The sequence below is a fragment of the Aspergillus uvarum genome, assembly GCF_003184745.1.
Source record: "Aspergillus uvarum CBS 121591 unplaced genomic scaffold BO82scaffold_43, whole genome shotgun sequence".
NCBI classification, from domain to species: Eukaryota; Fungi; Ascomycota; class Eurotiomycetes; order Eurotiales; family Aspergillaceae; genus Aspergillus; species Aspergillus uvarum.
This window is the reverse complement of record NW_020291340.1, coordinates 86158-100336: the sequence shown is the minus strand read 5'-3', so window position 1 is coordinate 100336 and position 14179 is coordinate 86158. Positions and strand designations below refer to the sequence as shown.

Here is a 14179-nt window from a genome sequence, read left to right as displayed (position 1 = left end):
CTGTGGGATCTGTTGGATACTTCCGTGGGTTTCATATCATAGACAGTAGCGTTTCTCCTGTCTTACTCGTGTGGGCTTGAACACTGTCAGTTGTGGGTTACCTGTGGGTATTTGCGAAAGCAATCAGTGGGCTATTCTTATCTCAAATCGGGTGATTTGTGGGACTCAAGAAAATTTTCGCCGCACAAGAAGTTTCTCTGTGATCAATTTTATCTGGTATGTCTCCACCCCGGCTCTCATATATCGACCCATCCGCCATCCGCCATCCTCACCTCTTTCCACTAACCAACCATTCTTCCTATCCCCAGATTCAAAATGTCTAAGACCAAGTCCGTTTCCAAGAAGGGTGAGAAGCCCGTTGACAAGGCCTTGAGCAAGGTCAAGGATGCCGGTGTGAGCAAGGCTGCTCAGTCCCCCAAGTCCAAGAGCAAGCAGATTGCCAAGGCTGTTGTGACCAAGGAGAAGAAGTCCTCCAAGAAGAAGAAGGAGCCTACTCCCTCTGAGTCTTCCGAGTCCGAGTCCGACAGCGATGAGGAGATGGAGTCCGACTCTAGCTCCAGCAGCGAGAGTGAGGATGAGAAGCCCGCTAAGAAGGATAACAAGAAGAAGGTCGAGTCCGAGTCCGACTCTGACTCTGACAGCGATGAGGACATGAAGGATGCCTCCAGCAGCGAGAGCGAGAGCGAGAGCGAGGATGAGAAGCCTGCCAAGAAGGAGACCAAGAAGGTTGCCAAGAAGGAGGAGTCCAGCGACTCGGAGTCCTCCGAGTCTGAGGATTCTGACTCTGAGTCCGAGAAGGAGGCCCCCAAGAAGGCTGAGAAGAAGGTTGAGTCCGAGTCCGACTCTGATTCCGACTCTTCCTCTTCTGAGGAGGAGGCCCCCAAGAAGGCCGCCAAGGAGTCCAGCGACAGCGACTCTGACTCCGAGTCTGAGGACGAGAAGAAGGCCGAGAAGGTTCGCGTCACCCACCAATCGATCCTGACAAACATATCATGCTAACTTGACCTACCTAGGAATCTTCCGACTCTGATTCTTCTGACTCTGACTCCTCCGACTCTGAGTCTGAGAGCGACGAGGCTCCCAAGGAGTCCAAGAAGCGCAAGGCTGAGGACGAGAGCGCCGCTACCCCCAAGAAGACCAAGGTTGAGCAGCCCGCTGAGGGTGCCTCCGCCAACCTTTTCGTCGGCAACCTGTCCTGGAACGTCGATGAGGAGTGGCTCCAGCGCGAGTTCGAGGGCTTCGGTGAGCTCTCTGGCTGCCGCATCATGACTGAGCGTGAGACTGGCCGCTCTCGCGGGTAAGCATTATATTCCACCTTTGGTATCTGGGTCTTTGCTAATCATGTATCCTAGTTTCGGTTACGTTGAGTTCACCAACGCTGCTGATGCTGCTAAGGCTTTCGAGGCCAAGAAGGGCGCTGAGATCGATGGCCGCACCATCAACCTCGACTATGCCACTGGCCGTCCCGCCAACAACCAGGGTGCTCCCCGCGACCGTGCTGAGAACCGTGCCCGTAACTTTGGCGACCAGGCCAGCCCTGAGAGCGACACCCTGTTCATCGGTAACCTTCCCTTCAGCGCTAACGAGGACTCCGTTGGTGAGCTCTTCGGCGCTCAGGGTACCATTCTCGGCATCCGTCTGCCCACTGACCCCGAGTCTGGCCGCCCCAAGGGCTTCGGCTACGTTCAGTACTCTTCCGTTGACGAGGCTCGCGCTGCCTACAACGAGCTCAACGGTGCCGAGCTTGAGGGTCGTGCCGTCCGTCTGGACTTCAGCACTCCCCGTCAGAACAACAATGGCGGTGGCCGTGGTGGTGGCCGTGGCGGTTTCGGTGGCCGCGGCGGCGGCGGTGGCTTCGGTGGCCGTGGCGGCGGTGGCCGTGGTGGTGGTCGCGGTGGCCGTGGCGGCTTCGGCGGTCGCGGTGGTGGTGCCGGTGGCTTCAACAAGGGCAAGGGCTCTATCCCCGAGTACAAGGGAACTAAGGTTACCTTCTAAGTGCATGCGTAGGTGTATCTTTGTCCAACCTTGACCGGTATTGTCTGGGTGTTTGTTTTTCTTTTGCTTTTCACGGAGGATGTTTTAAAAGTTCTTGTTGCATTTCCTTACGTTTTCAGGATAACCCCCTCGGTTACATAGTTTGTGTGATATCTAGGATAGAACAATTTAATGAATGGCCATGACCAAAATGAAATCTTCTTGCTCAATATTTCAAGCTGTTGTTGCTTTTGTTGTTGTTTGCTACGGAGTTTACTATGTTGTGTTGTACCATGGTTGCGGATGAGGGAGGTCTTTGTCTGATAGAGCTGGTAGGCGGGGAGGGAACCCCTCCGAGGTCGGCTTTGTTTCCGTCGCGCGACCTACGGAAAATCACCACCACTCGGTTGTTGCCAACTCTTCTAGCTGGCTGGGCTGCATCGTGGATCAGGCAGATCTGCTGCAATGATGGGCCTATCAAAGTGGGCCAGTCACGGTGCGCGGTCGGATGATCAATCACAGCATGCGGCCTCGTGTTCCCCTCCATTCGCCATACTCCATACTCCAGTCCGGCAGTACTCTTTCTCTACCGAGTATGTCCATCCAGTGCTGATGCTGACTGTTTGCAACAGTTGAGTCGTTTGACTTGGCTGTTTTCCTCTCCCCCCCCCCTCTCTCTTTACTACCTACTCATCTACTCTCCCACTCTCCTTTCCTTTCCCATGCTTATTTGCAGTTTCTCTTTTCCTTGCTCCTTATTCAAAGACTTGTGCAAGTCGTGTGTTTCTTTTCTCTATGCTTCATCTCCGTGTCTCTTCTCCACGTTCTGATCCCTTGTCTTTTTGATCCCTTGCAACTTTGTGTCACGGGTGATCGTTGGAGTGTCTAGTCCCACATTTGATAAGATCAACTCTATATCGACCACTCCACCCACTCCATCCCTCCATCCCTCCAGTTAATCCATTTAATCCATCCATCCATTACTTACTCATACATTAACCCCGCGCTTTGGGACTGACCGCTCCCTCTCAGCGCTGTCCATCACTGGTCGGTCCGCCTGCCGTCCCCGTGGCCTGAGGATCACCCGTGGATCTCGCTTCCAGTCATCCCATCACCCTCTCCTCTTTCTCCTCATCCCTCTTGTTAAATCACCATCTCCTTATTCTTCTTCTCGACCTCTCGCTCCTTCTTTCTCTTTCTTTTCCTTATTCTTATTCCTCACATACTCCCTTTCTTCCCCCTCTTTTTTTCTTCCTTCCTCCATATAGCCTCATTCAACTTGCCTCTGGCAGCCGATCCGGACCTTGTCTATTTCCTCGCTACTGCCCCTCCTTTTCTCCTTATTACATCTTCCATCATGCAGCCGAATCACTATGACTTGCTGGGTCAGGTGCAACATGAAGACCCTCGATTAACCGGTCGACTGACGCGAGACCTTCATCAGTCGTCGCGCGATCATCTACTTCCTCATCAGTCACGTTCTCCCGCTGCCCGCGACCCCACGAGATCAGAAGGTACGTCATCGCCTCACTGCCTCCCCAGATATCTACTCTGCCCCTGCATGCTCGGCAAAGACCATGGTATCCCTACGTTCAAACTCATTTCGCGCCATTTAGATGTATATTCAGTATTATCATGTACTCACTTCGTTACTATATAGATTCCTGGATCGAGGTCTCGTCCCAGCCGTCATCCTCATCCCTCTCCTCCGCAGGCACTAATGACGATATCATTACTACCGGTCTTCGTGTCCAGCAGCAAGATCCCGGTCGGTATCATCGAAGTCGACGACGACGGCTACAGCAACTTGCAGCCATTACCACAGCTCAAGTAGACTACTCATCCCGCGACCACAGTAGCAGTCAAGATGAATATGAGGAAAGCGAGAGTGAATCCGATCAAGTACTCAGCAGCTCCGAAGATATGACTCGCCCACCCGAGAGACCGCACCCATTTCTGGTACCCACAGGCCCATCCCCGCTGCCATCCGATGTCCCCACAGATGAGGATGAGGATGATGACGATAATTCAACCGCGCTAGGCATGCGCATCAGCTCATCCCCATTTGTTCCTCAACCGAATGTCTTCTCTCATCCGCCAGCGTCCCAGGACCCATCATGGACAAGACCTATGGAAAGGCGGCACGCCTCGGAACCCAGTGAGGTGTCGAATTCCAGCCGACGGACAGCCATCAGGGCGCGGCGGAACTCGCAAGCCAGCATTCGCTCAGCTCGCAGGTCATCCTACCAGCACAGTCCATACAACATGATCTCTCCATCCCACCACGCCGATCACGATGCTGCTCTCCGAGCCAGTCTTTCAACGTTACTTTCCTGCGCTGCAGCAGCTCGAGGCCTTCCTAAGTCAGATACGCAGCCAGTCCAGCCAGGTCCATCGCGAGCGCCGGCGCCGTCATCTTTCCGCCTGGTGTCAGAATCCGTCGCGATGGGGGATATTTGCGAGGAAGAAACGGCAGGAGCGAATTCCACCGCGGCAGCGGCCCGGTCCCCTCGCTCAGGACTATCCCCTCCACCATACTCTCCGCGGAGCGTTCCGCAAGCACCACCACGAGCTAAAAGACGGTCAAGTCCATCCAAGGAGCGAAGTCATTCAGCCAAGAAGAGTCGGCGAGGTAGCACCGTGGAAACCGTTCCCACAGCTAGCCCGACGGTCATGACCTGGGTGATCAGCGCGGGAGTTGTCGTGCTGTTCTCCGCCATCAGCTTCTCAGCGGGCTACGTACTGGGCCGCGAAGTTGGTCGACTGGAAGCCACCACTGGAATCGGAGCAATGGGTGATGGGTCAGGAGGTAGAGTAGCCACCGGCTGCGGCCAAGAAGCAGTCCGGGGCAGCCTAAAACGACTCCGATGGGGAACAGGAACCTCCGCCTCAGGCATCATCACATAATGTACACGTGCATATTGGAAAATCTGGATATATGCTTCACGACGACGATGGGCTATGGTAATATTTGCTTAATGGACGGTGGAATGCACACTTTCTTTTTCTCTGTCCTCCTTGGGTCTGGTTTTCTTCTCATCGCGGTCTATCTGTTGGAATGTACGGGTACGAGAGAAAAAGTTGCCCAAAGTTGAAATTCAGGTGTGGATGTTGTGATGACTGGAGGAGTTTGGGGTGTTATCGGATATTTTCTACTGTTTATACCCTTGGATAATAGCATGACTTACTAAATGAATAAACTATTGAATGAAGATCAAAGGACGAAAAGATGATAGATGGAAGAATATAGATAGCCCAGACATCCAGCCATTCATAAGAGTAAGAAAGATCAATTGCATCTCCAGCCACGTTCGACGACTATACAACCAGCAAGACAACTCAGGAAACGGGAGGACAGAGAACTCCGAATCGATCAACCGAACACCCAAGCAGCCTTAAAACAAACTCATGATACACTCTCTTCAGCGTACCAACTCGGTCAGAAGAGATCCTCCCGCCTACGAAATTGCGCCACCGGCCCTTCCACCGCCGCCACCACCCATCCCATCATCTCATACTCGGCGGAATCCGTCTTGCCTTTGCCGTGAGGAGGAGTGGACGTCGAAGCCACCGGCGCCGCCGCCTCCGTCGCTAACCGGACATCATACCGCCAGAGCAGCCGCGCGACGGCGAGATGGAGCTCCGTGTAGGCCAGACGCCAGCCCACGCAGGAGCGGGCCCCGTAGCTGAAGGGACAGAAGGCCGGATAGGCCTGGGCTTGTTTGGTGGTAGATGCGGCGGATGTTCCCTGCTGCTGCTGCTGCTGCTGCTGTTGTTGCTGCTCCGCGGTATCGTACCTAGAACCCCCCAGCGAGCTGCTGCAGCTGTTGCAGCTGTAGGACGGGTCCAACCACCGCTCTGGCCGGAACTCATCCGGACGGTCGAAGTAGGCCGCGTTGCGGTGGAGGGTGTAGATCGGGGCGCCGACGACGGTGCCGGCGGGGATGAAGTCCCCCTCGATGTAGATGCCGCCGGGGAGGACGGCGCGCGGGGGCGCGTTGGGCACGGATGGCGCGAGGCGCATCGCTTCGTTGACGCAGGCGTGCAGGTACGGGCAGGTGGTCGGGGAGGCGGCGTCGAAGCGGATACTGGCCTCGGTGGCGAAGGTCGTCCGGATTTCCGTGGTCAGGTGTGCTAGGCTGCGCGGATGGTGGAGGAGGTAGTGCATTGTTGCGCTGAAGGCGTTGGAGGTTGTGTCGGAGCCTTTTTTTTTGGGTGAGTGAGTTTGATATCTGGGGTTATGGGGTATTTGGGGGAGGGGGTTTGAGGGGCTAGGGCTTTAGGAGGGGTAGGTATGTGGGTGTTGCTGGACTGTACCTGCTATCAACAGAAGCATGGATTCAACCCAGAGGTCTTTCTGTGTGAAGTTCCGTCCGGTTTTGGGGTCTGTGGCGTTCATCATCGTGCTGAAGATGTCCTTCTCGGCGTTCTGGTTGCCCAGTTTGGCGCGGGCTTCGCCGCGTTCGCGGATCCAGCTGCCCGCACGGAGGATGTCTTTGTACTGGGAGGCGAGGAGGACGTGGTCGAGCTTGAGTTGGATGAATCGGGGCTGGATGAGGCTCTTTTGTTTGGATTCATTAGCTTTGCTTCGTCGTGGCTTGTTTGTGGTTGCTAGCACTCACCATCATGCCCCGTTGGCTGACTTTGCGGAATACAGAGGGAAACCATCGCATGTCTTCCACCTGCAACAGGTTGAAATCCTCCCCGTAGCAGAGATCGGCGATGATGTCGAAGGTCATCCAGGTGCACGCCTGCGCGACATCCTTGGGCGGACCCCATCCCCGTGAGGCATCTGAATTCGAACCGAGCAGCGAGACAAAGTCCGTGATAATGTCAAGAATGCGCTTCTCCATCTGCTTCAAGTTCTGCTCGGAAAATACTTGAGCCATGATCCGTCGCTTGAAGCCGTGCAACCCTTTGTCTATGGCAACTAAGCTGTTCGGGCAGTGACGACTGAGGCCCAGCGCAGTATATCCGTCTGTCTTGCGAACGTTGGCCCGGACACCATAGATTTCGGTCATCGCCGTGGCCGAGTTGAAGCTGAGGGTTGAAGGCCCATAGCGGACGACCTTCCCTGTGAGGGAGTCAGCCTTCGCTTTCGGCCTGACGTGTCTGGCCGATAGGTCTCACCGTATCTCGCATGCCATTGTTGTACTTGTTTGTGTAGGTCACCTCGCCAGGCATAATATAGCACATACCAGTCTGTCAAGATAGCGAGTCGGGGACCAGGGTATCTAGAGAGAGGATGGAGGAAGAGCCGATATAGTGCCAAAGCACAACCCTGAGCTAGTTAGTTTGTTGGTCTGCGGCGGGAGTAAAGAGGGACGCACGTAGACAAGACACGTCACAGTCGCAGCTGCAAACAGATGGAAGCTCATTTTGAATCTGTCTCTCTTGATTCCCCAGCTGATGAACATCCTAGTTTGTTTCAATCCTGGGGTTGACGGCGGTACGGACAAACTAATATTTCTACAAATGCAGCACTCCACGAGAACAGAACTGATCTACCCCCTCGATTTGACATACTGACGGTGCAGCGCATGATGCAGTCGACATGGCGTTTGATGACCCGTGTGTGGGTTCGGCCAGATATGTCGAGTCAGTGTGGCAGTCCCTTCTCTTCATCGCTGAAATGATCTGCGTGGGAGGGAGGTTCGAGATCCGCCGAAGAGCCCCACGCACAAGATCCGGTTCATTCTTTGGTGATAAGACATATACACCTCTCATTTGTTGAAGGTCGGATGGAAAAGACCCTTCGTCATGCGCTGTGGAGTCGATGGATCAACAGCGGCCATTGTCCGTGACGGGGGAGCGGGCGTCTTCTTTGCGTCACATCTTTCAAACACAACCAGACAACTATTGTAAATAAGTAATAGTAATAGCTTAAATTCAATATTATCCTGCACTCACCACGTCTGACATGGAAAAGAATTCCATGCCATCTATTGCCAGCTTGTCAGTGCTGCAAGATGGGTGTAGTGTATCAAATCAAGTGCGGTGGAAACTGACTCGATCGCCAAGATGATCGACGGGGAAAGATCTCTGGATGAGTTCGCAATGAGATCAATTGGATCCACGAGATGATCGGCGCTACGCAATTACTGCTTCAGGCAATTGTTTGCTCCTGATGTGTGTTTTTTATGAGATCATTTCTTACCTTCTCAATGTTGACAACCGCCACGGTGGACCGGTCATGAGCCGTGTCTTATATGACACGCAATACGCCTGCACTTCCCACAACAAAAGTCTGTAGGAAGCAACTCCCAGGTGATAGAGTCTCGCTACAAGCGCACAATAGTGAAGTTCTCCCGGTGACTTACCATTCCAGCATCTCAGGATGGCGTTCCCTTATACTGTGACGGAACATGTTATTGATAGTCAATATATACGAGAGTACCCCAGGGCCACGACCACGCAGGATGCTCCTCTGAAGCTTTGCGTGAAGAAGTATACGCCCATCGATAACCCCCATCCCGAACCGGGCGATGTCACTATCATCGCTGCACATGGCACGGCATTCGCGAAGGTAGGTAAAAGAGCCATAGACAGCCAGTCTTAGCCGCCTCGCGCTCATTACCGTCCAGGAACTATACGAGCCGCTCTGGGAAGATCTCCACACCAGAAGCAAGAAAGAGGGATTCCGAATTCGCGCCATCTGGATCGCTGATAGCGCCAACCAAGGTGCTAGCGGTATCCTCAATGAGAATCACTTGGGCAATGACCGTAAGCGCCAGCTCACCACGTCCCTTTTTGGGAGATCCAGGACTCACAACAACAACAACAACAGCATCATGGCTTGATCACAGCCGTGATCTTCTCTTGATGATCAACCAATTTCGCGACCAAATACCCCGACCCATCATGGGCCTCGGGCACAGCGTAGGTGCAGCTCAAATGTCGGTTACCCTCACTCTTTCGTCGTCGATGAGCGCGGACCAGTGTGCAAGTGAAGTAAGTCACTGACTGTACGCAGGATCTTTCTATCGCTGATCCACCCCCGGCTGTTCTCATCTCTCATGCTCGTCGAGCCATATTTCGTCGAGCGCACGCTCCAGGGGAGCGGCCCTCTTCTCCTGCGTCTGACCATCAACAAGCGTGATGTCTGGCCGTCCCGGGCCGTCGCCGTCAAAAAGTCACGCAAGGTCCTTCGATTCTGGGACCCGCGGGTGTTGGATCGCTGGGCTCGGTTCGCATACCGCGAACTACCGTCAGCTGTATACCCACAGGAAGATGCGACACAGTCACCATCGTCGACATTGTCGTCGGATGTAGGGCCGGCTGTGACATTGGCAACGACCAAGTACCAAGAGGCGCTGGTGTACACGCGTGCTAACCCTCATCGATACAGAGAACTGGGTTTGCCCGATGAGCTGAATCAGAAGCATCCGCACGAAGAGTCCAGCCCGCCGCACGATCCGCTGCTCTTCCCCGATGTGTTGGGGGCGCTGGTGCCGGAGCAGAACTCCTACCGGCCGGAGCCGGTCCTGGCCGGGAGGTTGGTACCGCACTTACGACCATCGGTCCTTTTCTTAAGTGGAGCTGAGAGTCCGCTGTGCAAGCTTGGGATCCATGAGCGGATCGCCAAGAAGATGGGGACTGGGTTCGGAGGGAGCGGTGGTATGGAGTATGGTCGAGTGAGGCATCACTTAGTTCCGAAGGCTACACATACTCTGCCTCTGGAGAAAGTGACCGCTACGGCAGATGCCCTTGGGCTGTGGATTCGGCAGGAGGTACAGCGGTGGAAGGAGGATGAGCAGCGCATCGCACAGGGGTGGGAAGAATTACCTGCGAGAGAGAAGTCCAAGTACTCCAACGAGTGGAAGGAGATCATCGGTTCGGCGGCCAACCGAATTATCGAGAGACGATCCAAGTTGTGAGCACTAGCGTGTATTCTGTAGCGATTTGATGAAGCTCAAGATGGTCAATGCGGGGCGAGTCCTTGAATTCTTGGTAGTGGTTGTTTTGTAGCCAACTGAGTTAGCTGCGGGTGAACTGGCTTGGTGAATCGCTGGATCATGTGGCCGCATTTCAGCTACGCCGACATACATAACATGACATCGTCGGTTACGAAGCATGCAATTGAGATTATGAACATCGTAGATTTTTGTTAGATTACTCGTCATAATACACCGCTTTGGACCTATATTATTTCCATTTCTACTACCGCCTGTCTTCGTTTACCGCGACAAGGCAATATCATCAATACGCATGATCATCTTCACCGTCTCGGCAGCCAGCTCAATCGCGCTGGTGCTTACCAAGAGGGGCTGAAGGATGTTCTCCTCGGTGATATCGTCCTTGACACCACCGCTGCGAATGCTGACTCCAGCATTGTGCTGGCCTTGAGCGTGGCGATGACGCAGGTCGGTGACCACCTTGATCGAGTTCAGACCAGCATTCTCGGCCAGGGTGGTGGGGATAACCTCCATGGCGTCGGCGAAGGCCTTCCAGCAAATAGCCTCGGTGCCAGTGAGCTCACGAGCACGCATGGCCAGAGAGTGGGCCACTTCGATCTCAGGGGCACCACCACCGGCAATGAGAGCACGCTTCTTCACCAGACAGCGGATGACACAGAGCGCATCGTGCAGAGAGCGCTCCGCCTCATCCAGGATGAGGTTGTTGGCGCCACGAGCCACGATGGAGACAGTCTGATTGGCGGCGGTAGCAGGGGCCTTGATGCCAGTGATCTTCACGTACCGAGCACCAGACTGCTGAACCTCCTCAACAAGATCAGCAGTACCGAGTTTGTCCTCAGTGAAAGAGTCGACGTTGGCAACGGGCTTGCAACCCAAAGTCTTGCACAAGAACTCAACCTCATCACGCTCGATATCCTTGATAGCCAGAATTTTGAGGCGGGAAAGGAAGTGAAGGGAAAGATCGTTGACGGCGTCACGGAGGATCGACTTCTGGATCAAAAGAACATTGCACTTCGTCTTCTGGATCTTCTTCACCATGTTGAGAAGGTATTGACGCTCTTCCTTGAGGATCTTGTCCATCTGGCGGTAGTCGTTCACGACAATCTGGTTCTCCATCTGCAAGATAGTTGTCAGCACTCCCCATTAGTGCAAGTGTATAGGGTCACGTACGTCAGGCTTGGGGGGACTGAGCTGGAACTGAATAAGACCTATCCGGGCCTTCTCAATTCTGGTGGGACCACCGCTGCTCTTGATGACTTGCTGGTTCAGGACCAGACCATCAACCATCTCACTGTCCTCAATTGTTCCGCCAACCTTCTTCACTATGCGAATGTTCCGGAGATCGACGTTCTCTGCCGTCTTGGGGTCGACGACCTTCAGAACGGAATCGACGGCCATGGGGCCGAGGAGGCCGGAGTGCTGAGACACAATCTTGGAGGAGAGAGAGGTGGAAGCCGCCTGGAGGAGAGTGGAGCGGTCTGTGAGGTTGATGGGCCGGGACATGTTGTGGAGGATCTCGACGGCGGCGGCGGCGGCTCTTTGGAAGGACTCCGAGATGACAGTGGGATGGATGCCCTTCGCCAGCAGGCGCTCCGCAGCACCAAGCAAGCTTCCTGCAATGACGACAACCGATGTAGTTCCATCGCCAGCTTCGACATCCTGAGCGGCACTGAGGTCGACCAGCATTCTGGCGGCGGGGTGCATGACGCTCATGTCCCTCAGCATTGTGTTTCCGTCGTTGGTCTAAGGAGGGGTTAGTGGGGGTAATCTGAGAGTATTCGAGGTAGTCTTCGTACGATAATGGTGTTTCCCTTGGGCGTTTGGATCTGAATCTACATAAGCTTTTGGTCTTTGTGAATTGATTCCATCCTTCTTACCATCTTATCCATACCCCTGGGACCCAGAGACTGCATATCGTGTTAGCCCCTCATCTGTCAAATTCCGGTCAAGACAAGCGTACAGTTCTGATGGCATCGGAGACAGCTATTCTTCCGTCAGCAATTGCGTGCAAGTAGTACCGACCAGCGATGCATACCTCTAGCAGCCAGAATGTTGGCGGTGCGAACGGCCATAGGCTTCTCCTTGTCCTGTTCGGCGATTAGAGAACGGTCCACAGGTATTTCTCTCCGCCAAAAGACGCACCTTGAAAGTCGTGTTGCCAGGGGCACCCTGGGAGGCTGTCGTCGCCATGATGAAGATAACTACGATATAAGCACCGTAGAGAAAAGAGATAGAGTCAAGTAAGAGGAGGGTGGAGCGAGGCGAGGGAGATCCAGAACCTGGAGGCGGCACTGGGAAATTCTGCGGTGTTGCGTTTTGGGCGGTGTTGCTGCTGGGCTTGGCGGCCACTAGCGTCAACAGCTCGAACCGCAATCAAGCTGAGCTCGACCACCACATCACTCTTACCATCCCCCGTTCAAGCTCCATCCTCCTCATTACATCCTTTCTTCAACTCCGTCAACATCCGCTACTACCCTGTGTCTCTATACGCCAAACTAGACCCCCGAAACCACTGCTCACACCACTCCACGCTGTCCTGTCGCCTCGCCACCGGCTCACATCATCAGCATGCCTAGCGCTACGGGCCAGAACTGGGAGAAGTACCAGAAGAACTTCGCCGATGACGAAGAGCCGGAGAAGAAGATCACTCCTCTCACAGATGAGTAGGTTGACCGGATGCTACCGCTCTGCCAACTGTCCCGTCTAGATGGCTAACTGGAACTAGGGATATCCAAGTACTAAAGACCTACGGCGCTGCTCCCTACGCCAACGCATTGAAGAAGCTCGAGAAACAGATCAAGGAGAGACAAGCAAGTGTGAACGAGAAAATTGGTGTTAAGGTATATTCCGATTCTACCTTTGACGGGGGTAATCCTTGCTGACCGGCATAGGAATCCGATACCGGCCTTGCGCCTCCACATCTCTGGGATGTTGCTGCGGACCGACAACGTATGGCGGAGGAGCAGCCACTGCAGGTAGCTCGGTGCACGAAGATCATTCAGGATGAGAAGGATTCAGACAAGAGTAAATACGTCATCAACGTCAAACAGATCGCCAAATTCGTCGTCAACTTGGGAGAGCGCGTTAGTCCGACAGATATTGAGGAGGGCATGAGAGTTGGGTATGTTGCTGTGGTCTTGCCTATCGTCCGTTCCGGATCTAACCGTGATATAGTGTCGACCGCAACAAGTACCAGATTATGCTGCCTCTTCCCCCTAAGATCGACCCGAGTGTGACGATGATGACAGTCGAAGACAAGCCCGATGTGACGTACGGTGATGTTGGTGGATGCAAAGAACAGATTGAGAAGCTGCGGGAAGTCGTCGAGATGCCCCTACTTTCGCCGGAGCGCTTTGTCAACCTCGGTATCGACCCTCCCAAGGGTGCTCTGCTCTACGGACCTCCCGGTACGGGTAAGACGCTTTGCGCTCGAGCCGTGGCCAACCGGACGGACGCGACATTCATCCGTGTCATCGGCAGTGAGTTGGTACAGAAGTACGTTGGTGAGGGTGCACGGATGGTTCGAGAGCTGTTTGAGATGGCGCGGACTAAGAAGGCATGCATTATCTTCTTCGATGAAATCGACGCGGTCGGTGGTGCTCGTTTCGACGACGGAGCTGGTGGTGACAACGAGGTTCAGCGTACTATGCTGGAACTGATTACACAACTGGACGGATTCGACGCCCGTGGTAACATCAAGGTTATGTTTGCGACCAACCGGCCGTCAACTCTGGATCCTGCTCTGATGCGTCCGGGACGTATCGATCGTAAGATCGAGTTCTCCCTCCCGGATGTTGAGGGCCGTGCCAACATTCTGCGCATTCACGCCAAGAGCATGTCGGTCGAGCGTGACATCCGGTGGGAGCTGATCTCTCGTCTATGCCCGAACGCTACGGGTGCTGAGCTTCGGAGTGTCGCAACAGAGGCGGGTATGTTCGCCATCCGGGCGCGTCGGAAGGTGGCTACTGAGAAGGACTTCTTGGCTGCGGTGGACAAGGTGATCAAGGGCAACCTGAAGTTCAACTCGACTGCGACGTACATGCAGTATAATTAGACGACTCTTAGGTATTTGGATTACATTACAAACGCAATGGATGTGTATGATCATTTACTAGGGACTTTGCTGTATGATGTCAATGTCAAGTTCTGGTTGATCCTGCCGAAGCGGCGGCAATCAGCAAGGGCGACAAGCTAGGTACATAGGGGATTAATTATACCTAGAGCGGCAGTAGTACCTAGTAAGCTTAATTCGTGTCCGGTCTCATTGCAGTGAGGAGAAACTCAAGCTG

At 54.1% G+C, this 14179-nt stretch overlaps 7 protein-coding genes across 7 annotated transcripts; 4 read left to right on the top strand and 3 right to left on the bottom strand.

The window, feature by feature from the left end:
- Positions 1–103: 103 nt before the first annotated feature.
- On the top strand, positions 104–1447 carry BO82DRAFT_356124 (putative nucleolin protein Nsr1). Its single transcript, XM_025635634.1, has 2 exons — positions 104–954; positions 1014–1447. Exons 1-2 carry the CDS (start codon positions 316–318, stop codon positions 1299–1301), a joined length of 927 nt encoding a protein of 308 aa, XP_025489897.1. The 5' UTR covers positions 104–315; the 3' UTR covers positions 1302–1447.
- Positions 1168–2277, bottom strand: BO82DRAFT_125945 (uncharacterized protein). The gene has a single exon (XM_025629928.1). The coding sequence runs from the start codon at positions 1999–2001 to the stop codon at positions 1336–1338; it is 666 nt and encodes a 221-aa protein (XP_025489896.1). The 5' UTR covers positions 2002–2277; the 3' UTR covers positions 1168–1335.
- Positions 2278–3331: 1054 nt separating this feature from the next.
- BO82DRAFT_288239 (uncharacterized protein) lies at positions 3332–4881 on the top strand (the record flags this gene model as incomplete). Its single annotated transcript, XM_025631612.1, has 2 exons — positions 3332–3488; positions 3635–4881. The coding sequence occupies 2 exons, from the start codon at positions 3332–3334 to the stop codon at positions 4879–4881; spliced, it is 1404 nt and encodes a 467-aa protein (XP_025489895.1).
- Positions 4882–5229: 348 nt separating this feature from the next.
- BO82DRAFT_384900 (cytochrome P450) lies at positions 5230–7352 on the bottom strand (the record flags this gene model as incomplete). Its single annotated transcript, XM_025638134.1, has 5 exons — positions 5230–6177; positions 6292–6535; positions 6597–7048; positions 7105–7255; positions 7305–7352. 5 exons carry the CDS (start codon positions 7350–7352, stop codon positions 5414–5416), a joined length of 1659 nt encoding a protein of 552 aa, XP_025489894.1. The 3' UTR covers positions 5230–5413.
- Positions 7353–8311: 959 nt separating this feature from the next.
- BO82DRAFT_393635 (toxin biosynthesis protein) lies at positions 8312–9916 on the top strand (the record flags this gene model as incomplete). The annotated part of the gene is made up of 4 exons (XM_025638686.1): positions 8312–8500; positions 8559–8697; positions 8762–8912; positions 8948–9916. 4 exons carry the CDS (start codon positions 8312–8314, stop codon positions 9849–9851), a joined length of 1383 nt encoding a protein of 460 aa, XP_025489893.1. The 3' UTR covers positions 9852–9916.
- Positions 9917–10066: 150 nt separating this feature from the next.
- Positions 10067–12158, bottom strand: BO82DRAFT_356119 (chaperonin-containing T-complex subunit CCT4). Its single transcript, XM_025635633.1, has 7 exons — positions 12033–12158; positions 11926–11977; positions 11851–11873; positions 11768–11797; positions 11687–11716; positions 11061–11633; positions 10067–11006 (listed from the first exon to the last, which is right to left on the bottom strand). The coding sequence occupies exons 1-7, from the start codon at positions 12078–12080 to the stop codon at positions 10152–10154; spliced, it is 1611 nt and encodes a 536-aa protein (XP_025489892.1). The 5' UTR covers positions 12081–12158; the 3' UTR covers positions 10067–10151.
- Positions 12159–12376: 218 nt separating this feature from the next.
- rpt1 (proteasome regulatory particle base subunit RPT1) lies at positions 12377–14085 on the top strand. Its single transcript, XM_025635632.1, has 4 exons — positions 12377–12553; positions 12616–12730; positions 12782–13011; positions 13065–14085. Exons 1-4 carry the CDS (start codon positions 12459–12461, stop codon positions 13942–13944), a joined length of 1320 nt encoding a protein of 439 aa, XP_025489891.1. The 5' UTR covers positions 12377–12458; the 3' UTR covers positions 13945–14085.
- Positions 14086–14179: the final 94 nt, after the last annotated feature.